The 20,917-nt window shown below is 39.4% G+C and overlaps 3 protein-coding genes and 2 long non-coding RNA genes across 8 annotated transcripts; 3 read left to right on the forward strand and 2 right to left on the reverse strand.

Annotated features, from left to right (window-relative positions):
* Positions 1-365: 365 nt before the first annotated feature.
* LOC115756119 (aquaporin PIP1-3-like) lies at positions 366-3,377 on the forward strand. The gene is made up of 4 exons (XM_030695805.2): positions 366-835; positions 1,197-1,495; positions 2,839-2,979; positions 3,100-3,377. Exons 1-4 carry the CDS (start codon positions 508-510, stop codon positions 3,193-3,195), a joined length of 864 nt encoding a protein of 287 aa, XP_030551665.1. The 5' UTR covers positions 366-507; the 3' UTR covers positions 3,196-3,377.
* On the reverse strand, positions 2,700-18,472 carry LOC115756121. The gene is made up of 3 exons (XR_004017202.1): positions 18,336-18,472; positions 11,522-11,649; positions 2,700-2,711 (listed from the first exon to the last, which is right to left on the reverse strand). It is a non-coding gene; the product is annotated as an uncharacterized LOC115756121 (long non-coding RNA).
* LOC115756120 (short-chain dehydrogenase TIC 32, chloroplastic-like) lies at positions 10,189-13,344 on the forward strand. 4 transcript variants are annotated; one of them, XM_048284908.1, is made up of 8 exons: positions 10,189-10,446; positions 11,226-11,457; positions 11,704-11,783; positions 11,971-12,124; positions 12,269-12,347; positions 12,673-12,757; positions 12,984-13,030; positions 13,139-13,344. In XM_048284908.1, the coding sequence occupies exons 1-8, from the start codon at positions 10,341-10,343 to the stop codon at positions 13,301-13,303; spliced, it is 948 nt and encodes a 315-aa protein (XP_048140865.1). In that variant the 5' UTR covers positions 10,189-10,340; the 3' UTR covers positions 13,304-13,344. The 4 variants fall into 4 exon arrangements, with proteins under 4 accessions (XP_048140865.1, XP_048140863.1, XP_048140864.1 ...); XM_048284907.1 differs by having other exon boundaries at positions 10,191-10,446; positions 12,991-13,024; positions 13,133-13,154; XM_030695806.2 differs by having other exon boundaries at positions 10,192-10,446; positions 12,991-13,030.
* LOC115756118 (short-chain dehydrogenase TIC 32, chloroplastic-like) lies at positions 16,877-20,263 on the forward strand. Its single transcript, XM_030695804.2, has 8 exons — positions 16,877-17,135; positions 17,932-18,163; positions 18,391-18,470; positions 18,704-18,857; positions 18,998-19,076; positions 19,484-19,568; positions 19,813-19,856; positions 19,961-20,263. Exons 1-8 carry the CDS (start codon positions 17,030-17,032, stop codon positions 20,123-20,125), a joined length of 945 nt encoding a protein of 314 aa, XP_030551664.1. The 5' UTR covers positions 16,877-17,029; the 3' UTR covers positions 20,126-20,263.
* Positions 19,114-19,463, reverse strand: LOC125316513. The gene is made up of 2 exons (XR_007199654.1): positions 19,356-19,463; positions 19,114-19,273 (listed from the first exon to the last, which is right to left on the reverse strand). It is a non-coding gene; the product is annotated as an uncharacterized LOC125316513 (long non-coding RNA).
* Positions 20,264-20,917: the final 654 nt, after the last annotated feature.

Raw genomic sequence — 20,917 nt, forward strand, 5'->3', positions numbered from 1 at the left:
TTGGAACGGACGGCCTGGATGGGTTGGACTCACCGGCCAATACAACTGTCGGAGAATTTTAACCTTTAATAAAAACTTTAAAGGACAAATAAAAAAAAAGTTATTTTGAGTACATAGAACCGGACAACCAAGGCACCAACCGGCAACCAACCAGCCAATACGTGTCATCATCATCTCTTCTCTCTCTCTCTCTCTCTCAAGAACTGTGCTCCACCTCTAAATCCTCCTTGTTTTTGTATTGCTAAGCTTACTTTGAAGTTCAAATTCCAATAGTAACCAGACAAATATTGGTAGTGTGAAAAATGGAAAACAAATAATCATAGCCTTCCCACTTTGTTGTGCAGGTAAGACATTCCAAAGTTCCATCTGTCTATAAATCTTCCCTTTTATCCTTCACCACCCTTTGCTGCTTCACCACCTTTTGCTTCGCTCGCTCCAATCTTCTCAAGCATTGTTCATTGTTGAGCATTTTGGGTGAGGAAAGAAGAAGAAGAAGAAGAAGAGATAATGGAGGGTAAAGAAGAAGATGTGAAGCTTGGAGCCAACAAGTTCCCTGAGAGGCAACCCATTGGAACAGCTGCTCAGACAGACAAGGACTACAAGGAGCCACCGCCAGCACCACTCTTTGAGCCCGGAGAGCTCCAGTCATGGTCCTTCTACAGGGCTGGGATTGCAGAGTTTGTGGCCACCTTCTTGTTCCTCTACATCGCCATCTTGACTGTGATGGGTGTGTCGCAGGGCAAGACCAAGTGTGCCACTGTCGGCGTTCAGGGAATTGCTTGGGCCTTCGGTGGCATGATCTTTGCCCTCGTGTACTGTACTGCTGGTATCTCAGGTTAGAGCCTCTCTTGAAATGTTTTTGAGCCAATGCAGTTGGATTTAGCCCAAGAAAGGAAGTTTTCCTTTTTATGCCATATGTGGGCAGATTAGTAATGTTCTTCTTGTTTTGCGTAAGTGTAGATCTAATCATGAAAGAGAGACCTTTGGCTAAAGCATACGTATGTTGGGTGGTTCTTGATTACAGGCGAATACATTCATTAACTCATCAGCTTAGCCTATGCAATTCGATTAAGCCCATCTTAAAAGTTCCCTTTTTATGCCATTTATGGTTAAACAAGTACAGATCTGGCAATAAAAGAGAGACCTTTGGTCTAAGCATGTGTGTTCCTGAGTGGCTTTCTGATTGATTGATACAGGTGGACACATTAACCCGGCAGTGACCTTTGGCCTGTTCTTGGCAAGGAAGCTGTCCCTCACCAGGGCAGTGTTCTATATCATCATGCAGTGCCTTGGTGCCATCTGTGGAGCTGGTGTGGTCAAGGGCTTGCAAGGTGAGGCCAGGTATGAGCTGCTCAAAGGTGGGGCCAACTTTGTGAACCATGGATACACCACGGGTGATGGCCTTGGTGCTGAGATTATTGGCACGTTTGTGCTTGTCTACACTGTCTTCTCTGCCACTGATGCAAAGAGACATGCCAGAGACTCCCATGTTCCTGTATGTGTTTCTCTCTTTTTCTTCTGATCTAAAGTTTATGAATTGCTTTGAACTCTTGAAAGCCTTCCTTTTGGCATGTTAATAGCATTGTGAATGTAGGGTTTGGTTTGGCTTCGTGATCTTTTAGCTGGGTTCACTATGTTTTCAAGTAATTCTTGCTAAATATTGCTTAAAAAATAATGTACTTCTGAGGAATAAGGTAAATTCACATGATTTTGTGCCCTGTGATTGATTGAGTTCACCATGGCTGTGTGACGTTTCATGGAAAACATTCCCAAGATGCCTCTGGCTACATAAGCGTGTTTTTCACTCAACTGATTTGGGTTGTCAGAAAACCAAAGTGGGGTTGATCACTAGATCCCCATGATTTGTGCATTGTAATTGATTGAGTATGCGATATCATATATTCGATGAATATTTATCTAAAAAAATTTTTGAGATGCCTCTGGCTCCATTGTCAGTATGTTTTCAATCAACTGTAAGTGTTGAGGAAATTAGGGTGGCCAAAAAGGTGGTCGTTAGCTTTAGGTTCCAATCTTAGATTAATTAAATCTGAGGTGGTTGTTCCTATTTTTTTGCTGATGTGCCGTGCGGGTAGATAAATGGCCTTACATTGATTAAAGCTGAGGTGGTCGTTCATCACATAATTGGCCTTAGGTACATAAAAAAGCTTTTGTTTTTCTCCTCCTAATATCGAGATAGGCAGCAGACGAACGACGTTACTGAATGTTTGTCATCTTAAACTTACTGATGCATGCTAAAATTTCTCATTGTTTGTTTCCAAATCCTGGCCTCATCATGATAGCAATTACTGTGTTTGCACTTTTCAAGCATGTCGTATTTTTTCCTCTTTTTAATCATGGTAATCTGCCAATCTTTTTCCAATATATTGGCAAACATAATCAATTCAATTATTGATGTTTTGGGACTCAATGAAAGAAGTCGGAAGCAGTCGGCAAAAGGTTCCAATCCTCCTCCTAATATGAGAGGAGCTTGATGTGAAAAAGGAACTTACTTTGCTCTGTTACATTTCTCAAGTCCAAAACAAGTGAACTCATTGCTAATTTCAAGCTTAACGGCACAGTTAGCTTCTGTACAAATTTCTCTGAGATCCTCCAGTTCTAACCCAGATGTTAGCATAAAGTTTGGCTTTGCTCCCATGTGATCTTAATTGATTTGTATCTACTGTTTCCCCGTTCGCTCTAAATAATGTCATCTACATTCCGAAGTTTATTAATGGTTGCCACAACATTCCGTGCAATGTTCTGCCTGATCTCCGCTCGGGGTTGCGCTCCCCCGCGCACGTGCTAACCAGATTTCCCTTTTCATCCATCATCTTGCAGATTTTGGCTCCTCTTCCCATCGGCTTCGCGGTGTTCTTGGTTCATTTGGCAACCATCCCCATCACAGGAACCGGCATCAACCCCGCCAGGAGTCTTGGAGCTGCCATCATCTACAACAGGGGCCATGCATGGGATGATCAGGTATCCTTTTTCTTGATGCAATCTGCAATATGTCCAATCCTTGACTTGGCGAACAAGCATCATTAACACTCTCTTGTCTTTCATTTTTAACTTAAAACACCTTTTATTTTTTGGTTGCAGTGGATCTTTTGGGTTGGGCCCTTCATTGGAGCTGCACTGGCTGCAGTGTACCACCAACTAATCATCAGAGCCATCCCTTTCAAGGCCAGGGCCTAAGAGAGTCTCCTCTTCTTCTGCTGCTCTTAATTTTGAGTCGAAACATCTCTTTATCATTCTATCCTCTTTTCCCATTTCTTGGCTTGTATTTGGTTGGTTTTTTAAGGTGTTGATCCTATGGTGTAAATTCTGGACCGGCTTTCCTATTTATGTTTGTGACGGATTATGAATGCATTAATTAATAGTTCGATAAATACCACCAAAAACCTCAAATTATGTCTACTATGACACATTTACCCTAAACTTTTTATCGTGACACTAAAAATCCTGAACTTGTACCACTGTGACACATTAACCTTCTAATTAAAAGTAGCAGTTAAAAATATAATGTAAATCTAAAGTGGTGCTGATATGAAAGATATTAAGAAGAAAAAAAAAAAAGGAAAATCTGAAGTCACTCACTATTCATCGTCTTCAACCTCTCAATAGCAAAACTGCAGGATTCAAAAGTTTATAAAAAAAAAAACAATAGAGTCAATTTCCCTGTGTTGCATGCGAATATTTGCAGAGAGGAAAAGTGAAAAATGATGAATTACGGGTAGGTATTACTTGATGTTTCCCATCCCTTTGGGGAAGAGGGAAAAAAAAGTTACTGGACAGAGCAATGATCCTCTTTCCCCCTCCCAAGAGCCCATCAGTGCTAGTCAAACAAGTTCAGTCAGTAACTCTACTCGAAACTCATAATGAAGATGATAACAATCAGGAAAAAGATGCGACTGGGTATTGAAACCATCCGGATAAGCTCGCAATTCTGGGTCTCAAAACATGAAACGCCCGTAACATCACTATGCGATTCGTTCCGCAGCAACCTGAAAAAAAAATTTTAAAAAAAAACTGGGACTTAGAACGATCATCGGCAATCAACGAAGCAGAATCCCTCCATGAAAGAAACGAGAGGCCGGAGAGAGAGAGAGAGAGAGAGAAGGGGAGGTGTTCATACACGTCGGAGACGGCGAACGTGAGGCCGGTGAGAGGGTGAGGAGCTTTGGGAGGAGTGGGCTGCGGAGGAGGAGGAGGAGGAGGAGGGAGGAGCTAGAGCTTGTGGACGAAGGCGCCAAAGTCTTTTGGACGACGCGCTTCGGCAGCATTGTCGTCAGCACAATCCCGGCAATGCTGAGGAACTCATGAGGTTGAAGATAATGAATGGTGACTTTAGATTTTCCTTCTTCTTTTTTTTTTTAATGTGGCGCTTGTGTGGCGCCATATCAGCGTCACTTTGAATTCACATTATATTTTTAATCGCTTCTTCTAACTAGAAAGTAAATGTGTCGCAATGGTACAAGTTCAAGATTTTTAATGACGCAATAAAAAGTTTAGGGCAGATGTGTCACGGCGTGTATAATTTGGGCTTTTTGACATGACAATAAAAAATTTAGGGTAAATGTGTCACAATGGGCGTAAATTAGGGTTTTTGAATGTATTTTCCCTTAATATTTTCTCTTGTAAAAGTCCATGCATATCATGTGCATTTCGAGAAAAAAAAACAAAACCTTATGTACACCAACTCGACAGCATCAAGAAAAGCTTCGTTTGAGAAATGGAGTGCTCTGGCCGATTAAAAAAAAAAGAAACAATCATATGTGGAATGTCCGTTAATTGCTTGAATCGAAAATGACAGGAAAAAAAAAATGAAAAATGGAAACTTGCCCAATGGGAAAATGGTGGGGAACTGGAAATTCATACTCTTTGGTAAATCTGACCCAATGATATTAGTTTGTAATTGCCACGAGAATGTTTTCATCCTAACCAGACAGTCACTGAAATCAGAGTCTCGGTAATTTGTTGCTGACGATTTTACTAGTATAAATAAATTCATACGTGTTGATAGCCGATTTTTAATTAATTTTATTTTTAAATAATTTATAAAAAAATCCATAAAAAGTCAAAAAATTTTTTTATAAAATCAACTTTGGGAGCCTTGGCCAATCTTGAGGAACCATTTTTAAACAAAAAAAAAAATGATTTTTCACATTTTTTTTAATATTTTTGAATATTTTAAAAAAACAGAAAAATACTTGAAAAAATCGGGAAAATAGCATTTGAGGCCGCAAAAATACACAAAAATAGTCAATATATTTTTTTTTAAATTCCCTCATTATTTTGGCCTCTTAAAATTTAAAAAATTGAGTGTGGGACCGCAGGTCTCTTCATTGAGCGTAGTCCTAAATTGGCCAAAAAATTACATTTTAAATCATTTTAGCCAAACTTTTCTATTCTTTTGAGTCATGATATTTGTCTTTAATACCTTGCATTCCATTTTGGCCCAGAATGTTAAATAATTGCCCCATTTGGACTAAAAGGACCTAAATGCACAAATATTTTTCAGTTTAAGTCCCCGGATCTCAATTAAAATGCAATTAATCAAATTCTGGGGATCATCATGCAAATGTAAGGCCACTATCCTATATTTTTCGATCTCCTGAATCAATTGGTTGGGGTGTCTTGAACTGATTATGCCATTTGGGGTTTGAATTGACCAATTCTCAATCTCGGTCAAATGGGAGATTTGGGGGTTTCATACAATTTGTCTTATTTTTACCCAATCTTTCCATTTCTAAATAGAATTCATGCCCCTAAATTCAATTATGTGATTTAATTTGACAAATTCTAAGTTTTGGCAGATCAATTTAGCAATTTTTGATCAGCTGGGTATGCCTGGCTCAGACCGAATCCGACCCAACGATTCGGCCAATCCACCTTCTTCCCCAACCATTCCCACGCACAGTTTTGCAGGTTGAGTTTGAGCAATAAAATTGACAACCTTCCTGAGCTCAATTGGAGATGCTATGGGAGAGGTTTTGTTTGCCAGGCCATCCCGCTTCGATCAAGCTCAATCTCGCCGCCTAAGACCGCTGGAGTTGCGACAGTGAAGCTAGTCAATACTGCGAAGGTGCAAAAGTCAACGGTTGCACAAACCGTCCAAATTAGACCTCCATTTGCGCTTGATGGACCTGCTAACGGATCTGACGGAATCCCTTGCCGTCCCCATTGCCGTTCGGACCAATCGGCATGCGTTGTCACGTGCGGGAGCAAGTTGGTGGAGGACCTCCCGCGCCAAATTTTTTTTAAACTTGGGCTATATCAATCCCACGCGTTTTCACCCGAGGAAGAGCTCATTCTATTCGCAAGACACAAAAAACTAGAGAAACTAGAGAGAGAGTGAGAAAGAAGAGAGAGAAGCTCTCGTGAGCTCTCTACATCGCCATTGGCGAAGCTTCAAGCCGAAACTTCTCTACTTCAGGTCGGACGATCCAGGGCAAATCAAGCCTTTGGATCACTTCAGGAAGCTTGCTAAAGCCCCAAGGAGGCGATCGCCACCGGCCTCGCAGCTCGGCGATCCCAAAAAAAGTTAGTTGAACTTTGAGATTCTTCACTGTGCTTGCATGGCATCTCACTATTCCGGCCACAATCTTGTGAATTAGTGTGAGTGCATTTTGTTCTAGAACATCACCAAGCACAATCGCATTGGTTTTTTGCATCGATTCCACGAGAAAACCTTGAGTCGAAACCTCCACACCTTGTAAACCTGTCGCGACTTCCCTAGCTCAAGCTAGCCAAAACCGAGTCGATCGGACTCACGGGTAAGTGTTCTGAACTTGATTTGAGAGTGCTCTAAGCTTTGATTGAATAGTTATGCTCGATTCTACATGACTAGATTGCTGTGGATACTCTTTGTGTGAGCTTGATTTCTCGAGTTCTAGTAGTTGAATAGATTTGATTTTTACATATGTTGTTATGGAGAGCGAGACAAGTCAATCGTGACCCATTTCAGCCGATTTGGCTCAGGTTTGACCGTCAATCGGAGTTGGAGAAGTCTCGGCCGTCCGTTCGATGGTTACGCGAGGAAGACGAAGACCAGTCGACTTTGTTGACTTGGTCAACGTCCAACGTGATGCTGACATAGCACTACGTGGCTCTGAGCGGAGAATTATAAGGCATTTTTAAGAATTAAAAATAAAACCTTGATCGAACTATTGGTATAAGACCACGTGTCGCGATCTGAAAATTTTTCAGAAATAAAAATCATTTTTGCATAATAAAACCATTTTCGAAAATTAAAAAATAAAATCTTAGATCGGACGGTTAAGGATTAGCCGAGTTGTCCGATCTGGGCCGTTAGTTTTGGTAATCTGATCAAACGGTTGAGAATTAGTCCCCCCGTTCGATCTCGGCCGTTGGTTCTAGTAATCAAATTGGATGGACAGGATGATAGTCTACATTCAATCTAGGACGTAGGTTTTAGTAATCAAATCCAAGGGTGCCACGTGGGCAAACTTGGACCATAGGATTAGTTATTAGATCAAAGAAAATCCTCAGAAAATCTAAAAAAAATTTAAAAATTAGAAAATAAAAAAAAATGCAAATGCGGTGTCATTTAGACCAACCCGGGACCATTAGGCCATTAGGGTGTGGGTCGGATGTCCAGATCTTCGTGGGTTGGGTCAACTCGGTTCGGAAAATATTAAAAAATAATAAAATATAAAAATCAATAAAAATTAAATAAAAATTAGAAAAATTCAGAAAAATTCAGAAAAATCCCCGAAAATCACAAAAATGGAAAAAGGCCACATTCCATTAGCCCAACCCAATTTTGTCCATTTTGGGTTTCCAAGCCTTCGAAAATGACCATTTTCCCCCTCTAAACACTTCGTCCCAAATTTTTCTCCAACCACCTCTGAACTTAAATGGACTACTCTTTAAGCCTTTAGGGCTATACTAGATGTGATATGTGACCATTTGATTGATGATTTGATGCATTTTATCTGCATGTTATTGATTCCTTGATTTGTGCACTTTTCATTATTTGATGTGTGATAAATTAGAAAATTCTCATCCGCATAACACCTTTTAGATCGTTAGAACTTACCTCATCTTCCGACGCATTTGCATGAATTCTTAGTTTAGGAAATCACTCAACTTAGGTATCCAAAAGGCGTCGGTGACAATCTTGATGTAACTAAGTCCCTAAGCCAACTTCTCTGGTTTTCGTAAAATCGAACGGACTCTTCCGACTACTCAATAGGATTTCTAATCATACTCTTCAAAAAATAAATGGTGGCGACTTCGTTGGCATGCATACTATGCATATGTCGCTCATGGATATGACCCCCCACTATAAATAAGGGTCGAATTTTAATAAAACCTCACCATCGTGATTTGGGTAATGGGCCTTGGAAAGGGCTCGCGTTTGAAATCCATCCACTACGAGTTGGACGACAACGATCCATTAGTCCTCGTTCCCTCGACCTAAAAATCGAGAGGGTCGCAACAATATGAAATATCGATAAATACAGATACGAATTAATCATGTAAAAAGAGTCTAAGTAATGGAAACGTGTAAACATCCCCGTCAATATTTTTCTCCAAAAAAAGTGACAGGTCTTGTACCTCTTATTTGGAAAGAAAGAGTACACAGAAGACGTGAAAGTGTGTGGATTTGGTAGGGGCATAGGGGAGAGTATGGTTCTAGGTTAGATCGGGAATCGGACCGATTTCAAGTTCTAGGGTATGCAAGGTATGTTTCAAATTCCAAAAATTGGGAGACAAATTTCGATGAGTAGGTTTCAGGTTCCAGGTCTTGGAACTTGAAACCCACAATCTGGAACATGTTTTTGTATTTTTCTTATTCTATATTTTCACACAATCCTATAATACTTCATGATATCTAAAGATGAGTGTGTAATATAGAACACTAGTTTGAGCTTCCATTTCCAGCAATATCCATGACTGAGACTTTTACTTTGTTAATGTTTCACACTTTTTCGTGTGTCTAAATATGAGTTACCGTCGGTGGATTATAGCTAATAGTGGTCATTAGAAGTGATGATTCATTGCAATTGTTTAATGAAGTAAATAGATGTAATTCGTGTAGACCTTAAAATCGATCCTATAACTTGTGACATGGTAGGTTCTACGTTCTAAGATATGCATAGTAGGTTTAGAGAACAGGTTCTAATGGGTAGGTGGAACCTAACCCGACCCCAAAACTTGTGACCTGGTAGGTTCTAATTTCTAAGATATATAAGATAGGTTTCGGGTTTCAAAAATTAAAGAATCGGTTTCAACGGATAGTTAGAACTTGACTTGACCTTGAAACTTGAAACCGCTCACATTTAAGATTGAGTATTGAGAGATCTGTAGTGATTGATGATATTCAAATAAGCAACAGAGTTTAGCACATTAATCAATGGTGCATCGAATTGGCATCGCTCTAAAGCTATATAATTTGAATGGAGCTTTCTTTTGTTACTATTGCTTTTTCTCTATTGGTAATAACAGAATTTTATGCTCATACGATTAAGGGATCTCACAGCCCGCCATGACTCAATTCGGGAAAATCATCCAAAAATTTTCCAAACTTATTGTACGATGATTAATTCAGTTATAAACATTTCAATTGCACTAATTTAGTTCTAAATCTTTTGACACTTTGCTAATTTAATTATATATTTTTGAATTATGTCAATTTAGTCCTAAACCTCTTGAACTATTTTCAATTTAATCATAAACATTTTCAAATTTTGCCAATTTAGTCTTAAACTTATATTGTAAAAAATGACTAAATTGACAAATTATCAATACATTTACGGCTAAATCGCTTAATTGTCATAAGATTTAGGACTAAATTGGCACAATGGAAATATTTAGGAATAAATTGACAAATCATCAAAAGGTTTAGGACTACATTGGCAGAATTGAAAAGTTTAGGACTAAATTGGCAAATCATCAAAAGGTTTAGAGCTATATTAACATAATTAAAATGTTTACGATTGAATTGGACGCCGCACAAGGGTGAGGACTTTTTAGACAATTATCCCAGCTCAATTCATAAGGACATTCATAACGACATATATCAGCTTGTTATAACAAAGCATGTGAATGGAGAATACAATGGAAGTGGAGGTTGTTAGCACACTAAGGCCTCAATTATAGATCATCCATAGCGTCTATGATATCAATGTTACTCCTGCCCAAAGATCCTACGATTTCCAGAGGATGATGACACTCTTCTTCTGTTTCTGATTCCCATCTTTTCCTCTTTTCTCCTCTGATGTAACATTGCCTCCGTCTGTGAAGTAACTCAGCGAATGACTGTCGTCTAGTGTCTTGATTCTGCAATTACGGGAGGAAGAGAAGAAAAAGAGATGTGGATTATTGGGTGGAAAGGGCCTTCTGGATTCTCTGCTCGCTCTACAGCTGAAGAAGTCACTCAGGAAATCGATGGAACAGGCCTCACTGCCATCGTCACAGGTCTGTTGCTATCATGTCTGCGCTTTCCCCCCTGACTTTTCAGCTTATTCCCTTTCTTGAAGAAGATGGCCGAATCAAAATGCAAACTTTAATAAGTTCTAACAATCTCAATCATGCTTCCTTGGAAGGGTTTATGGCGAATAACTGGTACTCGGAAACTCTTGACTTCGCCTGTCATCTTCGCAGAGAAATCAATGTTTTGTTGCAGTGACTAAACTGAATTTAGAATTGGTCGTCTTTGGATTGCTGCTTGGGGAATGTTATTAGGTTAATACAAACCGTTTGTCTAGTATGGATTGAGATGTTGTAACCGGTGGATGTAGATTTTTTAGGAGAAAATTATGATTGGTTGCCCTAGGGCTGATTTGAGATGGTCCTGGTTCATAGCTTGATATCTAACCTGGGTGGCGCAAATGAAATTTTCGGTAATTGTCTGATCAACGTGTTTCAGTTATGCTGTAATTTTTTCTGAATAGGTCAATCATTTCATTCTCAATTTTTAGATTGCTTGTTACATCGAAGCATCCACTTTTTATAATATTTTAAATGAAGATTGTCATTTTGCGTTTGCGGGTTCGGTAGTGTAAATTCCTAGATGTACATTTTGATTCCACTGACTTCTCTAATTGATTTCGGGGTATAAGTTTTTTCCTGTCTGGAGCTGAGTATTGCCCATTAATTCATGACGACCTTCATACTGCTGTGTTGAACTGACTTGAGATCCTAATCCCTATTCCTTCTAGTTACTTCAATTTTACATAGGATCGCTGTGCTTTCAGGTGCCTCTAGTGGTATCGGCATGGAGACTACAAGAGTTCTTGCATTACGTGGAGTCCATGTAGTTATGGCCGTGAGGAATGTGGATGCTGGTAAGAGTGTCAAAGAAGCTTTACTTAAGGAACTCCCATCTTCCAAGATTGATGTGATGGAGTTGGATCTCAGCTCTCTGGCAGCAGTTAGGAAATTCGCATCAGATTATCAATCATCTGGTCTACCCTTGGATCTCCTTATGTAAGAAATTCTGATCATTTCACGAAAATGTGTTATGGGCCTAAACATTAAAAACTCGTGTAACTTGATTTCTCATGACTTCAATCTAGCAAATGCTGAATGAGGAGTCACATGCCAAGTGCTTTTCAATTTCACACTTTACGAATTTGAGTGCGCGTGTAATCTCCTGATGATTTGAACTTGAGTTGAGCACTTGTTGGATTACATGTTAAGAACGCAGAATGGTAATTTTTTTCTCTATTGAAGTAATAATGCAGGGATAATGGCATGCCCCTTCATGCTTTCCCAGGACAACACAGAACTACAGTTTGCAACAAACCATATAGGTATGTCATGTATACTTTTCACTCATGAATTTCCGGGACCAACATTCTCTTGTATTAGATCATACGAGTTTTTGTGTCAAAGCATCAAGTCTCAAACTCTGGATCCAACTGACTGACTTATTTATTTATTTTTTGGTTGCAAAGTTGTGTATCATATAACTTACCTTCTCCTGAAACATTTCTCCAGGTCATTTTCTTCTGACAAATCTTTTGTTGGACACAATGAAGCAAACGTCACAGGAAAGCAATACAGAAGGAAGGATAATTAATCTGTCCTCAGAGGCTCACCGCTTTGCATACCATGAAGGCATTCGTTTTGACAAAATCAATAACGAATCAGAGTAAGAAAAGCACCTCTGTCTTGAGGATGATTCTTTTTCCTTTTATTTCATGCTATAGCAGTCATTTTTCAGTCTGGTGCATCCAATTTATTCAAGTTGGATTTTGTTGATGTCCTACAAGTATGTGCTACCTGCTAATTCCAGGTACAATAGTATGCGAGCCTATGGACAGTCGAAGCTCGCGAACATATTACATGCTAACGAGCTTGCAAGGTGCTTGAAGGTGAGGTTCATACTTATAAGTTCAATTCTTTTAAAATGCATTTGCATAACAAGAATGCTTGTCTTCGTTTTTTCTCGTTCTAAAGACTCATTATATTTGGAAGTGACCATACATGCTACATGACTCTGATTCTGCTTGTTTTCTGCTATAGCGTTTCGTGTTTTGTATATCTATCCTCCTTAGACCCATCAATGCAGGAGGCCCATGCACTGTGATGCCCTTTATATTTTCTTGAGATTTTTCTTGCTCTGTTAATTTCCATGCCTCATTTCCTCTTGTACTCCCGAATATAAAGCTGTAAATTGAATTTTTCTTAATTGAACAGGAAGAAGGGGTGCAGATAACTGCTAATTCACTTCATCCTGGAGGAATAGGGACCAATCTTTTTCGCCACAGTAGCATTCTCAATGGTGAGTCTACTTGCAGAGCGAGTAGCATTATATGCAATGGCTATGGGAGGGGCTGTGGCATCATGGTAAAATTTTGTGCCATGTGCAAACTTGTCACATGAAGGACTTGAAAGGAGAGGCTTGTTCCCAATTGAGCAAACACATTATAATAACTTGGTCAAATTACTTGCTGTTCCATCTATTTTAGAACTTCTTGTTTCTCATCAATGCTTTTTTCCCCTCTGGCTGTGCAGTACTTCTCTTGGAAAATTGTTCTTAAAAAGCGTTCCACAGGTATGCCAATTTCGGCATCTGCAGTCAGCCCATCAAAATTTCCCCAACATTCAAGCCCTTTAATCCATGTTACTCACTGAATCTGGTTGCTCAAAATAATGAACACAGGGAGCAGCAACTACATGCTATGCAGCTCTGCACCCACAAGTGAAAGGGGTCAGTGGCGAATACTTTATGGATAGTAATAAAGCTGAAGCAAGCTCTCTCGCACAAGACGCAGAACTGGGAAAGAAACTGTGGGATTTCAGCATAAGCCTGACCGATCCTAAATAATAAGGTTTCTGCTTGAACAGAGTGTCTGTTGTTCTCTTAGTCCAGAGAACCGAGTCATTTCTGAACTAGATGTGAAGAAGTCATATATTGGCAACTTCACTGAGACGAGCATTTGAATAAAACCTGCTGTGAAGACTCGTCATTGAATTCATCATTGAATTACTGTTTGTGGATGCTGCAGACGGTAGTCGTACTTCTTGATTAGTGTCCTTCTTGATATTTCTAAAGACGGTCTTCCCCCGGATAGCATGAGAGAATCACAGAAAACCAAGTTGCCGAAAGGGAAAATTGGTGTGGAAACCGTACTAAAATATCTGGAAAACAAATTTGTCTGTGAAAGCGCATTTAGATTTCGCTCTTTGACATAGTTAACATTAACACGCCGTAACTTGATGAAATTTCTTCCGTGCTCTAATCATTTTGAAGCTGTCTTTCTTCTTTTGAGACTAGTGCTATCAATTCTCTGGCTTATGCAGGAATTGCTATTAGCCGTGGGAAATTCCTGTTCAAAATACTGCACAGGTTCGTGACTTTTGATGTGGATATAATCTAAGTTTAGGAAAAAAAAAAAGAATTCCTAGAACACGAAGGCCTCTATTTTTTCAAGGAGATTGTCTCGGTAGAACATGATCAAAATGGGTTTGGGAAGCAGCAACAACTTCTTCCTTGCGGCCCTGTGCCCGCAAATTAAGGAAGTCGGCGATGTGTACCTTCGAGGACAGCAATAAGGCCGCACCAAGCTCTTTCGCTCCAGATGCATAAATGGCAAAGAAACTATGGTAACTCAGCATACGCTCGACTTAACCGTGATCGTTCTCAGTTCAATGAGGTTGTCTTTTTTGAGTTGTTAAACTTAGTTTTTGTCAGAAAACCAGGTTATTTCGTGGTTTCACTTTCATGAGCATGATGCAGAAACAAGAGGGAAGTATTACCTGCGAAAAGGATCCGCAAAATGCTCACCAACTTGGCTTAGGGCATCAACACTCAACAGGGGCTCGTGAAAAAGATAGAAACAACCAAAGCTGGAAACAGTAGTACTAAAAGTATCTGAAAACAAATTTTTCTGCAAAAGCACATGTGGACAAGCTGGTCTTTGCTAGGGCCAGTGAATGTGAAAACTAGCTTCTCGAAGCAGGTTCTTGCTCATTTTTCAGTCGCCTCTGTAAAACTAGTGGTCTTGAATCATTGCTATTTGAAGAGATGCTTATGTTATTCAATATCTTAAACAAGGGGATTACAAGCTTATATATAACACTCCAAACACAAACATAAAATAACTATTCTACCCTCATTAACATATTTTCTAACACTCCCCTCAAGTTGGTATGCAAATATCAAACGATACAAACTTGTTACATACAAAATTCAATCTACTCCCCTGTAGAGATTTAGTAAAACTATCTGCAAGTTGATTCTCCATCCTTGCATGTTGAAGAATGATCTCCCCTTGATGAACTTTTTCTTGTACAAAGTGACAATCAATCTCAATGTGCTTGATTCGACACGACACGAAGGCCCCCGAAAAATGTGCTTCCTAGCCTCAGCACCATCACTATATAGAGACAACAACAATACCAACCGGTAAAAAAAGCAAAGATAACGCCTTGTAAATCCCATATCTATTTCTAGATTAGAATAGGAGAGCATCCAAATCTAAGTTTAACTCTAGATCGGGGGAGAAGGTCTGCCAAATAGATATCTATTGATTACAAAATAACTTTGAATCGACTGTTGAAGTAATAGAAGAGCCGCGCTTGACTATAGGAGTAAGCGCCGGAACTGGAGCAAGCGAGTAAATCTGAAATAACAGATTCTTCCGAGACGCTCACACTTTGAACTTCTGAGCATACCAAACAAAACTCTCCATGTGGAGAAAGTCGACGGGATCATCTACGAAATCAACAAAGAAAACTTAAGATGAGGATATAAAGAGATATGGAAACAAAGAGGAGAGAGAGAGGGGTCCCCCTCTCCCCCACAGAAAAGACCCTGCAGGAAGAGGGAGGTTGGCAGCCCTTTTTGGGAGAAGAGAAAACCTATGTGTGGAGCTTGGTTAAATTTATATACAAATGTCCTGAACTTTTCAATTATACCAATTCAATCATAAACTTTTTAACGATTTGATAATTTAATTGTAAACATTTTAATGAATTGCCAATGTAATCCTTCCGACTAATTTGATCGAAAATCACCGACATGTCGATCCCGTTAACGTCGGTCGTCCTGCGTGGCACTTTTTTCACACGGGGTCGAGGACCAGCAAGCCCCCACTAGCCCTTGGGTGACCACAAAACCCTCATTGATCGCGGGAGAGGGTCGCAGCCCTCATCGGCCATTGTGAGAGTGTCGCGACCCTTGTCTAGGGGTTGGAAGGGATCGCCGGCCCATGCTCAGTGGTTGGCAACTTTGTCGGCCCTATGTTAAAAGAAGAAAAAAAGAAAAATGAATAAAATTATAAATTTTGTTCATATTAGCGTCATCTGTCTTACGTGACATGACCGTCGTATAATAAGTTTAGGACTTTGTGAACAATTTTTCCCGAGGAAATTCTAATGCTCATGCTCATAACACAATTAAAGGATCTCACTGCCATAACTCAGATTTATAGGGATATCCAAAACCGCTTCCGGTAAAATCTGCTTATTTGAGTGAAGAATTTGTATAGAGATGGCAACTGAATTGCTGATAGTTAGCAAATTATGGCATCAGTTATAGATCATTCTATGTCCACCTGTGGTCTTTTGTCAATTCCTGTTAAGTGATAAATTGGAGTTTTCCATCCTGAAGTCCACAGTATGTAATCTCTGACAGCTTTTGCCCGGTTTTATTGCAAAAATAAAGATATAAAGAAAATGAGTGAGTGGCCCGCATCATATCCAAACATCAAATTACAAAGGAAAAATACAAAGAGGGTCGTTTTTCTAATCGAATTCAACGTTGTCATCATGACCTTACTGACCACGGAGAAAAGCTTAAAAAAAGTCTTAAATTTATTACATTAATTTAATTAATTATAAATATTTTTTTTTTTGTGATAATTCAATTCTAAATCTTTTATATCGATATCAATTCAATCATATACCTTTTATTGGTGACAATTTAATCTTAAGGCTTTTTGCATTTGTGCAAATTGAGTTAATCAAGTCGATTTTGATCCGAAATCGCTGACGTGGACGTGGACGTCGATCTTTCTACGCGGCATGATCGGTGCTAACGTGAATATTTTTTAATATAATTTTAATATTTTTAAATATATATATTTTTAAAATTAAGGTTAAATTGGCATTAATGTAATAGGCTCTTTTTTTTTTTTTTTTTTTGCACTTTTCCCACTAACTGAGTGGGAATTGCTTCGGACTAATCCACACGTCAAATCCATGGTTGCATCCCACGTATAAACAGGCACAGCTTTGGCATTTCTCGTCAAGGGCCATCGTCATTCCCAGGAGAAATATCACTTTCATAGTTTCTGCATCCAACCAAAACGATTTGGTCTCTGCCCCTTTTTAAGTCGAACAATGTTACTCCTGCCCTGCCCAGGAGATCCTGCGATTTCCAGAGGATGACGACAGCGTTCTCTGTTTCAGATTCCCATCTTTCCTCCTTTTTCCACCGATATAACTCTGTCTGTGTCTGTGGAGTATCGTTTTTTGCCTTGGTGTATGCTATAAAGTGTTGTGTAGTGTCTTGAATCTGCAAACAAGAGGGGGAAGAGCGGAAAAGAAGATGTGGATTTTTGGGTGGAAAGGGCCTTCTGGGTACTCTGCTCGCTCTACAGCTGAAGAAGTCACTCAGGGAATCGATGGAACTGGTTTCACTGCCATTGTCACAGGTCTTGTTATAATCGTATCTGCGCTTTTCCCCCATCTTTAGCTTATTTCCTTTCTTGAAGAGGATGATCGTATAAAAATGCATACTTTAACACTTCCGAAGGATCTTAATCATTCTTCCTTAAAAGGGTGTGTGTCAAGTTACTGGTACTGGGAAACTCTTGACTTCGCCTGTCAACTTTGCAGAGAAATCAATGTTTTGTTGCAGGAACTAAACTGAGTTTAGAATTTGACTCTCTGTTGGATTGCTGCTTGTGGAATGCTTGGGGAATGTTGTTAGGATAATAAGCACCCTTAGTCTAGCATGGGTTGAGATGTTGTCAACTGGTGGATGCAGATGATTTAGGAGAAAACTATGATTGGTTGCATTAGGGTTGATTTGAGATGGTCTTGCTCCATAGCTTGATATCTAATCTGGCCACGAGAAAGAAATTTTTGGTAATTGTCTGGTCAACGTGTTTCAGAGGTGGAATTTTTTTTTTTAATAGACCAATCATTTCTCTCTCAATTCTTAGATCACTTGTTGCAATGTTGAAGTGTTCCACATATTGAAAATTTTTCAAATGAAGATTATGGCGTTTTGTGTTTGCGGGTTTGGTAGGGTAAATTCCTAGATGTTCGTGCATGTTGACGACACCGACTCTCTAATGGTTTTCAGGGTATAAGTTATTTCCTGTCTGAAGCGAGTATTGACCGTTAATCAGACAACCTTCATACTCATGTGTCGATCTGACTTGAGATGCTAATCTATATCCCTTCTGGTTACTTCAATTTTACAGAGGTTTGCTATGGTTTCAGGTGCCTCTGGTGGTATTGGCGTGGAGACTACAAGAGTTCTTGCTTTACATGGAGTCCATGTTATTATGGCCGTGAGGAACGTTGATGCTGGTAGGAGTGTCAAAGAAGCTATACTTAAGGAACTCCCATCTGCTAAGATTGATGTGATGGAGTTGGATCTCAGCTCTATGGCATCTGTTAGGAAATTCGCGTTAGATTATCAATCATCTGCTCTTCCCTTGAATCTCCTTATGTAAGAAATCTTAATCATTTTACCAAAATGTGGCCCTTAACATTCAAAAAACTGTCACTTAATTTCTCTTGACTGCCATCTAGCAAATGCTGAATGAGGAGTCATGTGCTGAGTGCTTTTCAATTTCACGCTTCTACAAGTTTCAGCATGCACAAGCTCCTGATTATTTTACCTTGTTGGATTACGTGTTATGAATGCAGTATGATAATGTTTCTTCTCTTTGGAAGTAATAATGCAGGGATAATGGCATGTCCCTTCGCGCTTTCCCAAGACAACATAGAACTACAGTTTGCAACAAACCATATAGGTGTGTCCTATATATGTTTCACTCATGAATTTCCATGACTGACATCCTTTTGTATTAGATTATATGAGTTATTTTTTCAAACATCAAGTCCCAAACTCTGGATCAATTGACTTACATTAGCATTGAATTTTATATTTTTTTATACTGTTGAGGAACTTGTATAACATTCCTTCAGTCTTTGCTAAGTTGTGTGCGAGTCATATGGCTTACCTTCTCCTGAAATGTTTTTCAAGGTCATTTTCTTTTGACAAATCTTCTGTTGGACACCATGAAGAAAACGGCACAGGAAAGCCATGCAGAAGGAAGGATAGTTAATCTGTCCTCAGGGGGTCACCGCTTCACATACCGTGAAGGAATTCGTTTTGACAAAATCAATAACGAATCAGAGTAAGAAAAGACAGCTCTATCTCAAGGATGATTCTTTGTTTCCTTCTTCTTTCAGGCTATAGCAGTCCTTTTTCAGTCTGGCACATCACTTTATTCGAGTTGGATTTTGTGGATGTCTTACATGTACGTGCTACTTGCAGGTACAATACTATACAAGCCTATGGACAGTCGAAGCTCGCAAACATATTACATGCTAGCGAGCTTGCAAGGCGCTTAAAGGTAAGGTTCAAATTTACATATTTTATTCTTCTAACTTGCATTTGCATAACGAGAATGCTTGCCTTTGTTGTTTCTCGTCCTGGAGACTATTATTAAAATTCTAGTGACCATACATGTTACATGACTCTGATTCTGGTTGTTAAATGCTATAGCATTTTGTTTTCTGTATGTCTACACCTCCTTGGATCCTTCAATACCTTACATGACGCTGATTCTGGTTGTTAAATGCTATAGCGTTTTGTTTTCTGTATATCTACACCCCCTTAGATCCTTCAAAACTGGAGCCCCATGCAATGGGACGCCCTTATATTTTCTTGAGTTTTCTCTTGCTCAGTGTCAACTTTCATGATCCTTTCCCTCTTGTATTCGTGAATTAGCTGTAAATTGATTTTTCCTTAATCGAACAGGAAGAAGGGGTGCAGATAACTGCTAATTCACTTCATCCTGGAGCTATAGCGACCAATCTTGCTCGCCACCATAGCATTCTCAATGGTAAATCGCCATGCAGGGCGAGTAGCATTATTGATGCCATGGCTAAGAAATGTGTCATGGCATCATGATAAAATTTTGTGCCAAGCGCAAACTAGTCATATGGAGGACTTAAGCGAGAGGCTTGTTCTCAGTTGAGCAAACGAATTTTGCTTGTCGAGATACTAAAACTTGGTCAAATTGCTCACCGTTCTACCTATTTAAAAACTTCTTATTTCTAATGCTTTCTTGCCCCTGGCTTATGCAGTACTTTCTAATCTTGGAAAATTCTTCCTAAAAAATGTTGCGCAGGTATGCCAATTTCTGCTTACATCTGCAGTCAGTGTGACAAAATTTGCTCGACAAATAATCCGTGTTCTCACTGAATTTGGTGTGCTCAATAAAAATAAATGTAGGGAGCGGCAACTACATGCTATGTGGCTCTGCACCCACAGGTGAAAGGGGTTAGTGGCGAATACTTCATGGATTGTAATAAAGCCAAAGCAAGCTCTCTCGCGGAAGATGCAGAACTCGGAAAGAAACTATGGGATTTCAGCATAAGCCTGACTGTTCCTAAATAATAAGTTTCTGCTTGAATAGGTTGTCTGTTACTTCTTTTAGTCAAGAGAACCAAGTCGTTTCTGAACTTGATATGAAGAAGCCATATGATGTTAACTTCACTGAGACGAGCATTTGAATCAAACATGTTGTAATGTCTACACTCATTGTCGAGGGCCAATCTGGTCTTGCTAGGGCTGGTGAATGTGAAAACTAGCGTTTGGAAGCAGGTTCTTGTTCATTTTTCAGTCGCCTCTGTAAAACTAGTGGTCTTGAATCATTATGCTGAGGGTAATTCCAAACGAAGTGAAAAGAAGGATATCCGTTAGCAGTTCCAAATCAGTAGAAACCAAAGTTCCCTCATGACAACTTTCTTTAGGTAATCTCTGCTGGTTTTAATCATTCTGGAAGATGTTCTTCCTCCGCTGTACAGTTGTAATGTTAGTCATTAGGCCAAAGTTAACACTACACGTGGAGGGAGGTGTTAAATATTTTAACGTTGAACTAAGCATTCATCCAATAGTTTAAGCTTGGTGGCAGTGATCTCCCTAAATTTTCAATTCACATTGCTTTAGATCTATCTCTACCTCATTTAACCTGGTACTCCATTAGCCCATCCCACTTCAAACAAGCTTATAGCGTCTTAGACTCGAATCATCTCTAATAACAGATTTTCTCAGGTGTCCATTGTGCCGATGCCAGTGTATGATCCTCTAGCACTTAGTGTCACAAACAATTGTTCAACTCAGGATCTATTAACAATTTAACAGCATCTATATCTTGTGAAATGTGATTGTTCTGATCATCATGTTAGC

This window comes from Rhodamnia argentea, chromosome 9 (genome assembly GCF_020921035.1).
Source record: "Rhodamnia argentea isolate NSW1041297 chromosome 9, ASM2092103v1, whole genome shotgun sequence".
NCBI lineage: Eukaryota > Viridiplantae > Streptophyta > Magnoliopsida > Myrtales > Myrtaceae > Rhodamnia > Rhodamnia argentea.